General features: G+C 48.6%; 1 protein-coding gene across 5 annotated transcripts in view; it reads right to left on the bottom strand.

The window, feature by feature from the left end:
• SORCS1 (sortilin related VPS10 domain containing receptor 1) overlaps positions 1-13,682 on the bottom strand; it is a 1,028,639-nt gene that overhangs the window by 181,471 nt on the left and 833,486 nt on the right. For all 5 annotated transcript variants that reach the window (XM_077455080.1, XM_077455083.1, XM_077455081.1 and 2 more), the window contains exon 14: positions 7,707-7,814. In XM_077455080.1, coding sequence (XP_077311206.1) covers positions 7,707-7,814 — 108 coding nt within the window. The remainder of the gene's footprint in view (positions 1-7,706; positions 7,815-13,682) is intronic.

The following is a 13,682-nucleotide window of genomic DNA, read 5'->3' as shown; positions in this document are numbered from 1 at the left end:
TAACAGCGGCCGAACACCCCCCCCCTCCCCCCGGCGTGAACACCGGGAGGAGCGGGCGGGCAGCCCCCACGTGGAGCCGGATCAGCCCGAGGTGCAGATGGGCGGCCGAACACCCCCCTCCCCCCGGCATGAACACCGGGAGGAGCGGGCGGGCAGCCCCCACGTGGAGCCGGATCAGCCCGAGAAGAGGTGCAGATGGGCGGCCGAACACCCCCCCTCCCCCCGGCGTGAGCCCCGGGAGGAGCGGGCGGGCAGTCCCCTCACGGAGCTGGATCAGCCCGAGGAGCAGATGGGCGGCCGAACACTCCCCTCCCCCCGGCATGAACACCGGGAGGAGCGGGCGGGCAGTCCCCTCGTGGAGCCGGATCAGCCCGAGGAGCAGATGGGCGGCCGAACACCCCCCTCCCCCCGGCATGAACACCGGGAGGAGCGGGCGGGCAGCCCCCACGTGGAGCCGGATCAGCCCGAGGAGCAGATGAGCGCCGAACACCCCCCTCCCCCCGGCATGAACACCGGGAGGAGCGGGTGCAGAAGCAGCCGACTGTTCCCATCCATCCCAGAAACAAACTCTAGCAAGCCGCCGGAAGTGACGTCAGACACACGCGACCGACGTCCAACGAGGAGGAGGCAGAAGAGGGCAGGCTTTATGCAGCCTGACTCCTCCTACAAATACAGGCCTACCCTGCGGTCAGCCTTTACACATGTTATGCATACATAATATATATATATATATATATATATATATATATATATATATATATATATATATATATATATATATTATGGCTGGAGCCCTATGGCCGATATGTATCTGAACAAAACAAGCTTATCATGAGACACCTTATATGAAATGGACCTGAAAGTGTGCCTTGGTCTAATGGACGGTATACCAAAATAAGGGGGCATACCCAGTAATTAGAATAAATGTGATTGAAGAGAAATGTTTTTGATAAATGCCCTAAAAAGGGGATGGGAGGGAGGGTATTGCGCACCGGAAACCGACAACTACCCCAGGCGAACGGGCTGGTTAAATACCCCCCCGGGCTCCTCCCATAAATTCAGGCCACCATACTGGCCTTCTTACTTATGGCTGGAGCCCTATGGCCGATATGTATCTGAACAAAACAAGCTTATCATGAGACACCTTATATGAAATGGACCTGAAAGTGTGCCTTGGTCTAATGGACGGTATACCAAAATAAGGGGGCAAAACAGTCAGGTAGGGATAAGAGTTTTATTGTTTCCTGGTTAATCTTTATTGAGCCAGTTGAGTGAATGCCCGTGACATCTCTACCTGTGGGTTAGGGATGTACCGAGTGAAGCAGGCCGACTTCCACCTGCCCAACCTTTTGATGACGTGGTCCGGGACCCCATGCCGGGATGCGGATGAAGCTGCTCCGATGCGGAAGGAGTGGCCGGAATACTCACTGGGATTGAGGAGCAAGTTGCGGAGGAGAATCCTGAAATGCTTAATGAATTGGTGGTTAGTTAGTGGTTTGACCGGGAAGGGCAAAAGAGGGCTAGAGTCCGGGAGCTCGGGTAGCCGAGAGAGAAGCTGTGTAAGCACCGCGACCGGGCACCAGGCATTGTTAGTCTTGAAGAGGTGGATGTCTACGCCGGTGCCTGTCTGCTGGGTCTTGGTTACCGGGAGGTGGAGGATGAAATGGTCCTGGTGACGGAGCAGATGACGTCTGCGGAGGACTGGGCTGTGTGGGCTGTTGTGAGTGAACTCCCCGGGCCGAAGGAAGCCATAGAAGGCTAGGTAAATGGCTGCCTGTATGACCAGACTGGGGAGAGCACCGAAGGGGTAGCTGTTGAGTATGGTGGACATGTCCCTGAAAATGGAACTGGTGATGGGGAGCCGTTTGACTTTCACTGGCGGCTGTTGTTTTTGGATGCCGCGTAGTATGGCTCGGACAGCGTGGGACGAAAAAACAGAGGGATTGGTAGGATCCTGGATTGAGAGGAAGTGCTGAACGCCAGCTAAATATAGGCGGATGGTGTTAAAAGACAAGGCCAGTTGGTTGTGGCAGTACGAGATGAAGGCTAGTATGTGTCTAGCATCTGTGGGGGTGCCTACTGTGGAGGCCACCAGAAATGTGTTGAAGGCCTTCCAGGCTACCTGGTAGGCTTTCAGCGTATTGTCCGATAAAGAACGGTTGATGAGCTGCGTGGCTCCTAGTAGATGCGGCTCTAGTCCAGGGTCAACTGCGACCAATGCGGGATAGGAGCTGATGTGGTATCTGCACTGGGAACCTGTAGAAAGAAGGACCGGAAATTAAAACGGGACAGGGCGTCAGCTGCGAGGTTATATTTCCCTGGGATAAACATGCAGACAACGTTAAATTGGTGCTGTAGCGACAGCTGCACCAGCCTGCGTAGGAAGGACATCACGGAGGGAGATTTAGACCTGCCTTTATTGACAATTTCGGCTGTGGCCTGATTGTCGGTGGTGAAGCCTACCGTTTGACCAGACCAGGTAGGGCCCCAGAGCTGGGCGGCTGCAACCATGGGGTAGAGCTCGAAGAGTGAAGAGGATTGACTAAACCCCGGGATCCTAAGAATTTGAGAAGGCCAGGGTCCGGCGAACCAATGGTGGCCAAAAATTGCTGCAAACCCTGTAGAGGCCGCGGCATCTGTGACTACCTGTGGTGAGAGAGGTGAGATGCATGGGGTGAAGAGAGAGATGCCATTCCAGTTGGACAGGAACTCGTCCCACATTGCCAGGTCTGCTAAAGCTGCGGTGTCTAGGCAGAGGATTTGATCCGGGTCTTGAGCCTGAGACAGGTAGACCAACAGACGTGATACAAAGGAACGGCCTTGTGGAATAATGCGCATGGCATAGTTGAGCATGCCCAACAGCGACTGCAGCTGTCTCCTTGTACATCCCCTGGTCCGAGTGAATTCGTGGAGTGCCGCCTTGATGCGGGTCAGTTTGTCAAGGGGCAGGCTGGCTTTCATGGAGCTGGTGTCTAAATTGACTCCAAGGAAGGTGATTGAACGTGCGGGTCCTTCCACCTTATGTTCAGCGATGGGAACATTGAGGTTCCCAAAGACGGTCCTTAACTTGTCGAGATCCCTCGGAGGTGTGCCTGGCCGTTCTATCAACAAGAAGTCGTCTAGGTAGTGGATAATTTGCTGACAGCCGACCTTGTGTAAGAGAATCCACTCGAGGGACTGAGCGAACATGTCGAACAGCCACGGGCTGCTTTTGGAGCCGAACGTCAACTTCGTAGCGAAGTAATATTGATCCTTCCACTTAATCCCGTGCCAGCACCAGAGGGACGGGTGGATAGGCAACAGTTTGAAGGCGTCGGATATGTCCGCTTTGGCCAGCCACGCACCTGTGCCTACTTTAAGGATGGCCTGAATTGCCATGTCCACGGAGGAGTACTTTAAGGAGAACTCCTCAGAAGGGATCAAGGAGTTTAAGCTGGGAATGTGAGAAGAACGAGGCGCAGACAGGTCATACACTAAACGGTTTTTATTGGAAAACTTGCCCTTGACAAGCCCAATAGGGCTAACTCTCCACATATTGAAGGGGGGCTGAGTGAAGGGGCCTATGACGAAGCCTCGATCCACCTCGTTCTGCAGCAGCAGGTCGATGGCCTGTTCGTCAGAGGCTGCTGAGCGGAGGTTTCTGCACTCGTGGGTTTGGTGGGGTAGGGAGATGAGGCCGGTGTGGAAACCTGAGGTGAAGCCACCGATGAGGAAGGTGGCTAGTGAAGGAGTGGGGTGCGTGTTGAGATAGAAGCCCAGGCAAAGCACATCTATACGGCTTAGTCAAGAGCCTTTGTGCGCTTTGACCTCGCACAAATTTCTGGGGTGTGCCCTGTGGCATATCACGCAGATGTGCAGTAGACGGCACTGGCTGTAATTGCAAGAACCATAGTTAAAGTTATTGCAGATGGCCGCACCCCCAACGGTTCGGACCGTGCGTCTAAATTTGTCCACCTGGTTTTTAGGTGCCGAGCCTGATGGGCCTAGGGCTGCGGCAGAGGTGGAGGGGAACTCTACTGGGCGACTAGCCGGTATGTTGGCGCACCAGGGAGCGGTATGGGTGGAGGACTGGCAGATGGCACACAGGGGTGAACGAAGGCCGGCAAAATGCCGGCAGAATAGTTCCGTATCCATAAGGCTCCAGTCTGTGGGTGACTGGAACTGTGCCAGTTTGGCGGCTGCTTTCGCTGAGAAGGAACGATGGTAGTCGTAGAAAGCAAAGCCACCATATATGTATCCCAGGTCCACCACCGTGTGGAGATACAAATCTAGTTCTACCCTCCTGGCAGGAGAGGCTGAGCAAACGACATCTCTCAGCGTTCCAAAGGCTAGGGTAAACTCGGGGATGGATAGTTTACGGTTCAGCCTGGGGTCCTTAGCTTTGAGGACTACGGATACATCCCCCCAGGTGTAGGCCTTATTCTCTGCCAGGTCATGTACTGAAATGAGCAAGGAGGCAAGGTTAACATCCTTGCCGTCCAAGATGTCCTTCCTAATGCTGGCCGGCACTAGATGTGCTGGACAGACCACGGGACATGTGCCTTCGGTACCTGTTGGTAGTGGAGACGGCACTGCGTCCGGCACCGGGGTGGCTGTGGCTGGGAGTGTTTCTAAGAGGGTCACTCTGGTTTGAACATCTGTGACCGAGCTGGATAGAGACGACACCATGGCATGTAGTTGGCCTATGGCCGTTGAGATGGACTGCAGAGTAGCCTGAGGCGGGGTACTAGGCCCGGCGGTAGCTGGGGGGGTAGAGAGGAGCCTAAACAGCTCTGCTTTCCTAGCTGTGGCTGGGAAGGGGATGCCCCTGCGTCTGAGCTCTGCTGTTAGCCTAGGGATAGTCCAGCCCCTGAAAGACTGAATACTGTCGCTCACTGAAGGCGGGCGAGGTGACAGGGGGGCAGTAAGGTCTTCGCTGCCGAGCTGGGACATGGCTCCTGATGGATCGTGTCCTAGGAGTGATGTCCTATCTCTTTGGGGAAGATAGATGGACGACCGGAACCTATAAAGGATGACAAAGTCAAGACTGTTTCTCTATTTTCCAAGTGAACCCACCTGTTGCTGGGTACTAAGGCGGAAGCGAACGCGTATACACATATATATTGACGTGTGCCTCAGCGTACCTACATATGTGTATCGGTCCGTCTCGCTGTCGCCTTTTCCACTCCTAGCCCTCTTGTTTTTTTTTTTTTTTTTACCTGGTAGATAACGTCCAAGCTGATGCAGGGTGGACCTGCTAAAGTTAGACTGACCTGGAGAGAGAAATAACAGATGATTTTTTGTTGAAGGAGCCTAACAAGGAAACTGACAAGCGACATAAGCGGCTGGCTAACACAACTGAAGTGCACCGGTGAGTAGATATTTCTTCGCCACAATTTCTAAGTCATCGCGCCGTTATTTCCCTCATACTTTCTGTTTTCCTTTTGGGGTTTCCTTCTTTTTTTTTTTTTTTTTTTCCGAACGCCAGGCAACCTGTGGAAAAAATGAATGAAATGTGGCTGTTCCCTCTGGGGCACGCCGACCCGTATCGATGCATCATAGATGCTACTGGATTCGGGTCGGGGCGCTATAAGTGATCGTGAGATGAAGTATGGTTGCCGTGACAGAGGCACCACTGGTCGTGTCGCTAGTACGACTGACAACAGCACGGACTCTGGAGCACGTACTGAAATGTGGGAAATAACCTGGGGCGAACCGGAACGAATCGGTGCATGCGATCGTGCGACTGGATTCGAACCGGAGCGCGGAATGTGACAGTGAAATGAACTAAAGGACTATTGTCATGACAGAGGCCTGGGACGGCCGGCCACGGACTGAGGCTGGAACCGACCCAGATTTCTGGAGCATGCACTGAAATGAGGCCGAAAACCTACAAACCTGGGACCGTCCGGACGAGTCGATGCAAGTGAATGCGATCGGACTCGAACCGGGCGTACTAGATGAGGATGAAATGTTTCCCATGGTAGAGCTACGACTCGGAGAGGACGCGACTCGCGACCGTCAACGAACGGGCTCTAGCGCATGTACCGAAATGAGGCCAACGCAAACTGGGACACGTCGATCGAAACCTGTGCGTTTTGACAAAGCGACTGGTATTGATTCGAACGTGATAGGTGACGTGAAATGACTCCCATGACAGGGCCCGGGTTGGAATGGTAATGAACGGGCTCTGGAGCATGTACTGAAATGAGGCCAAGATCCTTGGGATACGTTGGTCGAACCTGTGCGTTTTTATTTGAAAAGACGACTGGTATCGATTCGAACGTAGTAGGTGACGTGAAATGACCCCCCCCACATGACAGAGACCCGGACGGTTGGAACGAGCGGGCTCTGGAGCATGTACCGAAATGAGGCCGAGTACCTAGGGGCACACCGGGACGAATCGGCGCATTTCGTTTATGCAACTGGATTCGAATCGGAGCGTAGTAAGTGACAGGTGAAATGAAGAAATGGCCTACGTGAGCCAGCTTGTGGCAGAGGCACGAGTCGTTGTGCCGTAAGATACGACTGGCAACGATATGACTGCGGTACACGACAAACAAGATTTTGACAACCAGCTACTAACATAGTATACAAGCAATATCTACCGAACGACGCCCGTGAAATGAAGGGCGTATGCGGACATGTGCGTTATGAGTGATAACAACCCGGTATCATCACGAACGATATGACATTTTTTGGGTTTTACGACCCTCAAACAAATATGGAAAGGAAGGTCAATCGAGACCCCTACCTGTGGCAGTCGAGCCAGCGAGATTGTACAAAACCGGACGGAATACGAGCACTGCGAGACTTCCTAGAAGGGAGACGTTTTGTCCGAATGGTAATCAATGGTGATCAACACGCGCTGTCGGCCTAGTGACGTGGTATTGCGCACCGGAAACCGACAACTACCCCAGGCGAACGGGCTGGTTAAATACCCCCCCGGGCTCCTCCCATAAATTCAGGCCACCATACTGGCCTTCTTACATATATATTTATTTTTGTAAAAAAAAAAAAAAAAAAGTTGAGATGTGTTTCTTGTTTACAAGATTCTCAAAATAAAAAATTGCCAACTGAATATTGAACCCTACGGACTAAGGCTGGGGTGCCATTAAAGTTCATGTGCGTGTAAAGGCAGGCGTCCCAATACTTTTAGCAATACAGTAATACCTCGGATTGTGAGTGATGCGGTTAATGAGCGTTAATGTGTCAGAAAAAATCCTGACTCGGTTTGCGAGTGATGTCTCGCAAAATGAGCAGGATTCAAGTCTCTGCGGTGTGCAGTACTGCATTTGGCCAGAGGTGCGGGGGGTTCCCTTGACACTCAAAGCCATTCGGAGCCATTCGGAGCCACTCGGAAACACTCTGTTTCCAAACCTTTCTGAGTGCATCCGAGCGGTCTCTGAGTATTTCCGAGTCTCTTCAGTGCCCCCCCCCCCCCCCCAACTCTGGCCACATGCTGTACTGCATACAATAGAAGTCAATGTGGAACTAATTATCTTCGTTTCCATTGACTTCTATGGGGAAACTCGCTTTGATATGCGAGTGCTTTGGATTACAAGCATTCTCCTGGAATGGATTATGCTCGTAATCCAAGGTTCCACTGTATAGTGTATACGAAGGCTAAACTTTGGTTTTAAAGAAAGCAAAATTAAAGTAAAATTATCTTAACAACCCAATATCTACCACCACTACTCCCCAAAACAAAATGTGTTCAAGCTTACGTCATAATCAGAGTTTCTTCTCCTGGTTCCCCCAACACACCGTCCACAAACAGCGGGTTGGAAGTGAAGGTATATTTGCTCCATGATCTTCCCTCATCAAAACTCAACCTGGAAAAGGAAGAAAACATTTTTCTGAAAAACAGGTTTGTGATAATACTCAGCCTCATGACAACTGCTAACTTCATTTTTACCACTAGCAGCTTTATTTCACTGAGTTTAGAGGGACTCTTAATAAAATAACACCAGAGGGTCCACTGCAAAGAGGATGTGGGAAAGGTTGGATTCCCATCAGTAGAAGGAAACCAGTACTGGTATATGCATGTGTGCATTATGCTGCCCATACCACTGTAGAAAATGCTGTATGTGCATTAGAGAGAAGGCACACACTTGGTACTGGTACTAGTGTTTAGTGACCTACTGTATATAAACTGAAGCACTGCAGAAGAAAGTTGCACAGTGGTCTCAAGCTTGTCTGTGTTTACCTAAGACCTGACCTACTGATTCGGCTTCACTGCACATGACCTGTTCAGTGAGTAAAAGAAGTATTTGATCCCCAAGTGAAACATGACTTGGTGGAGAAACCCTTGTTGGCAAGCATAGAGGTAAGACATTTCTTTTAGTTGGTTACCGGGTTTGCACACATCTCAGGAGGGATTTTGGACCACTCTACTTTACAGATCTTCTCTAAATCTTTAAGGTTTCTTGGCTGTTGCTTGGAAACTTGAAGTGGTCCCAACTGCATTGAGATCATCCCTAAGTTCCTCCCGTGTAGTTCTGGGCTGATCCCTCAGTTTCTCATGATCATCCTTACCCGATGAGGCAAAATGTTGCATGGAGCTCCAGACCGAGGGACATTGATGATTATTTTGCATTTCTTCCTTTTGTGAATAATCGCTCCAACACTTTTCACCAAGCTTCTTGTTGATGGTCTTGTAGCCCATTCCAGTCTTGTGCAGGTCTACAATCTTGTCCCTGACATCCTTTGACAGCTCTTTAGTCTTGCCCATGATGGTGGGTTTGAATGTAAGAAAATGATTCTGTGGACAGGTGTCTTTTATTTACGTAATGAGTTGTCATTAGGAGCACCTTATTAAATTGATATGACCAATCTGTGTACCACATGAGCACATACTGTAGCCAGTCTGTGGGAGCCAGAGTTATTGTTGGTTGGCAGGGGATCAAATACTTATTTTACTCACTAAACTGCAACTCAGTTTATAACATTTTTATCATGTGTTTTTTCAGGAGTTTTGGTTAATATTCTGCCTTTATCATTTAAAATACACCTATGATAAAAATTATAGACCCTTCATTTCTTTGTAAGTGGGCAAAATTGCAAAATCTGCAGGGGGTCAAATCATTATTTTCCCCACTATAGATCAATATCTATCTATCTATCTATCTATCTATCTATCTATCTATCTATCTATCTATCTATCTATCTATCTATCTATCTATCTATCTATCTATCTATCTATCTATCTAAGCAGATTGATGTAGATGTGTCTAGACAATGGTATATTTATACACACATATGCAAGCATTGTAATAACCAGAATGAGAATAGATGAAAGACTGACTCTCAATGATCCCCTGTGAAAAAAGTCTCATCATTTTCACTATATACAAAGTGATTAGACTTTGAGTGACAAGATGGATGAGAATTAGGGCAGGGGGTTTTATTAGGAACATTGACCTCCTCAGACACGTAGCCTTCTGATGATCGTGCCCACACATTGCAAAATATTCTGGTGGCGCATTTTGGGGAAGAAAAAAAATTCAACGCACTTTCTGAAACATTCCGAGAAACAATTCTTTTATTATGCACACATAATGGATGAGCTATTTGATTAGATTACACAGCGCTCAGCTGCACCCTGGGGCTTCTCTTGTCTTTCTCGGAGATTCGTATTTCTTTCTTCTTACCAGAACGGAGAAAGCTAATAACAGGTCTTTTCAAACATAAGCTACTCATCACAAAGACCAGCCACTGCTACATCCGACTCTTCCTTCTTTCTCTCCCTCGTTGTTTGACTTTATCTTGCCTCAATAATTTGTGTTTGCTTTTTTAAAGGGAAATTATAGAGTTTTGCTTTTATATTTTAGATATGAGAGAAGATTTCTGCACACTGTATAGTGGAAAAATTGTAGACACTAGACACCTACCTATATGGCCAAACAGAAGGTGACACCCTACCAATTGCTTGGGTTCAAGTGTTTCCACCACCACTGTAACTGTTTAGATACAAAAAAAATCCTAAAAACCCAAAATACTTACCTAACGCCAATACAGGCATACCCCACTTTTAAGTACACAATGGGGTTTATTTACTAAAGCTGGAAAGTGCAAAATCAGGCTCACTTCTGCATAGAAACCAATGAGCTTCCAGGTTTAATTACCAAAGTTTAATTAAACAAGCTGGGGTTAGAAGCTCATTGGTTTATATGCAGATGTGAGCCTGCCTTTGCACTTTCCAGCTTTAGTAAATAAATCCTGTTGTGTACTTAAAAGTGGGGTATGCCTGTAGACATATGACACAGTTGGGGTTATTTACTAAAACTCAAGAGTGAAAAATCTGCTGCAGCTCTGCATATAAACCAATCAGCTTCCAGGTTTTACTGCCAAAGCTTAATTTAATAAGATGAAATTAGAAGCTGATTGGCTACCATGCACGCTGGACCAGATTCTGAGTGCTCCAGTTTTAATAAATCTACCCCAATGGCTCTCACATCTTCTCAACTGCAAAGGAGGCAGGTCCTTTTTCTTAAGGTGTCCACATCACTGTCTACTTCCTTACTCACTGCACGCCGAGAGCTTCTTAGCCCTTGTACACATGGTCGGACATTCCGACAACAAAATCCGTCGGATTTTTTCAGACGGATTTTGTCCGAAACTGGTCTTGCATACACACGGTCGGACAAAGTTGTCGGAAAATCCGATCGTTCGTAACATGATGACGTTATTTAGTTATGACGGGACTACTTTCAGGCTAGTAGTCAATAGCTTTGGTCTAGGAATTTGATCTGAGCATGCGTGGCACTTTGTCCGATCAGAATTCTCTACAAACGAACGGACAAAATCTGATCAGATCATGTTGTGGGAAAATTTTTATATCCAGCTCTCAAACTTTGTTGGTCGAACATTCCGACAGAAAAAGTCAGATGAAGCCCACACACAGTCGGATTATCCGACAACACGGTCCACGGTCCGATCGGACATTTTCCGTCGGAATGTCCGACCGTGTGTACAAGGGCATTAAAAGCTGCAGAAAGCCAGATAAAACCTGTCTTATATCATTTCCGGAGGACATCCAGCATAATCAAGCCCTTCCTTCCACCTCTTGACTGTCCCTGGGTTGGCACTTTCATTCATTGGATTTCAGTTCTTTCAATCATGGAGGCTCAGCAGCAGATGTGAGATTACAATAAAATGAAAACATTTGAAAAATGTCAAGGGGTATGAATACTTTTTCAAGCCACTGTAGCTCTTCTTATCGGGGGCCTCAAAAGTGAAGATGATCCCTCTTATATTATTTCTCTTATATTATTTCTTAATATCAAAAAGGCTTTTGACTCCCTTTGCTGGACATATCTATTCAATATTCTTGGTTAGTAGGGTACAAGACAAAAATTCTGCACTTGGATCTCTGCTCCTCATAACAGTCTTATGGCCTTATGTTAAAGGTACCTTATAGCATTTCTTGAACCCCCACCCTCTTTTACTTCCCTAAACCTTGATACGAACCAGATCTCACAGGTTTTTCTGGAGCACCAGGAAACATTGGCTTCCGCTGCTCTCAATCAAAGCCAGTGACTAGGGAACGGGGCTAAAACCTGTTGTGCGTGTCAATGGAGACAGACAACAGGGCTCGGGAGCATGCTCACACAAGTGTCCCCATAGTGCCCCCATAGGAAGCAGTTTCCTAGGGGGAAAATGGACAGAGGGCAGGAGCCAGGGGTGCCGGTGGGGGAACCGAGAACAGGAGGTTCAGGGTTGAGGGCCATTATGGGAAAATGCATTGCATGGAGCAGGTGAGTATGAACTTGCTTGCTATTTAAAAAAAATGTTTACAACCACTTTAATAATGGTTGTTAACCCACGTCTACTAAATCCTGTAATCCCCTTTGCACCATAATAATAAGTGTCCGTGTCTATGTAATGTAAAAAAAATCTTCTGATCTGTACCTATATGAGCGTGGCTCCTGGCGCTCAAATGACTTTTTTCTCTCTGGCTCACAGATCCAGTGGGTGGGGCCAAGCCCTCCCGCTGATGTCAGCCGGGAAGGAGGGGGAGAGAGGAGAGAGGGAGCTGACAGTCAGCTGAGCGCCGGGAGATAGGTACAGATCGGCAGATTTTTTACATTATACAGACATAGGAACACTTATTATTATGGTACTGAGGGGATTACAGGATTAAGCAGAAGTTATGAGAGCTGACAGGAACAGACAGGCAGGGAGGGGAGGGGGGAGGAGGACAGAGGAGACACAGACACAGGAGAACATAGTTGCGGATGACGGAGGCATGCAAACTGACCGCAGTGTCAGGTTGTTGTAGTTAGTTTACAGGGGGGAGGGTATAGCCAAGCAGGATCAGCCAGGTATTTCAGGTGATACAGGGGGCCAAATGACACAGCATTAGCACTGGGCTATATAACATGCTTTAAGGGAACATGATCAGTTTTTTTGGGGGGTTAACAAATGCTTTAGGTATGCTGGGTTTAAGTCTACTGGGTTTTCAATCATGCAGGGCATTAGGTAAGGCTGCCTTCAATCCCCACTCCTATTCATGCTAGCAATAGAATCTCTAGACCACATCATTAAGATGTTACCCAATATCTTTGGGGTGACAGTGGGGGGATATCAGTATAAGTATTTATTATATTTATCAATAATAATGTCATGCTCAGTTACCAACCCTATAGTTTCTAACCTACATAAACTTATATCACATTTCAGTTCCATTTCTGGATTACATGTAAACCCAAAGAAATCCTAAGCACTCAATGTTTCCTTGCCAATTCCTCTTCTTTACACTCTCCAAGAGCTTTTCCTGTCAAAAGGGAACTCCAAAACTTTATCTCAGTATCTACCTCACATTTTATGAAGCAAATTACCCAGCCCTCATTCACAAACTGTCATGGTTATGCAATAGAGTTCATCTGCTTACCTGTCTCCATGTGTTCATCTCTAGAGACCAGCCGATCCTCACCTGACAGCCTTTGTAATCCATCCTCTGGCATGGCTCCACTCTAGCTCCTATCAGACAACTCTATATTAACCTGTGCACTGCAGGCCAATCCTGCTGATCAACCTTTGTGTGTTAGCTTCCTGTTACCTGCCGTGTGCTCTGCTGTTATTCCGTTACCGACTTTGGCGTGTCCTTGACTATCCCTGTTTGCCTGTGATCCTGACCTTTTGGCGTGTCCCTGACTATTCCTGTCTGCTTGTGGCCCCGACCTTGGCTTTGTCCCTCACCATCCCTATCCTCCTACTGTGGGTGCGAGCTGGGGGACCCTGGGGGTCGCGACCTGGAGCCAGTTGCAGCCAAGTCCATCCTCACCACTCGAGGCTCTGGTGAACACCTGCTGGCTCTTAGACTCCGCACCCCAGGGAATCTTACGCTGTAACCCCGGTGGGATCCATCTTGGTGTTCTGGCGGCCCTGCCTTCCTATCACCTTGACCCCCGTCCGCAGCAGTCAGACGTAGGGTCCACAACCTTGCGGTGCACTCCTAATCCCTATGGTGTGCATCTGTCACCTGGCCTCAAGGTGACCTGACAGTTTGATCAGCCATGGACCCGGCTGACATGCCGCTTCCTGCAGTCGATCCGTTGCAGGGCATAGTTCGGAGACTCGAGACCCAGGAATCTAATCAGACTCAGGTGATGCTATTCCTTCAAGATCTGGCTTCCCGCTTCGAGCAGCTACAGGCTTCCTTGGGAACCCGGAACCTGCAGCCTCAAGTACAGTCTGCA

The sequence above is a fragment of the Lithobates pipiens genome, unplaced genomic scaffold (genome assembly GCF_037356315.1).
Source record: "Lithobates pipiens isolate NorthernLeopardFrog02 unplaced genomic scaffold, aLitPip1_a1.2 Scaffold_25, whole genome shotgun sequence".
Classification (NCBI taxonomy): Eukaryota; Metazoa; Chordata; class Amphibia; order Anura; family Ranidae; genus Lithobates; species Lithobates pipiens.
This window is presented reverse-complemented; position numbering and strand designations above follow the sequence as displayed.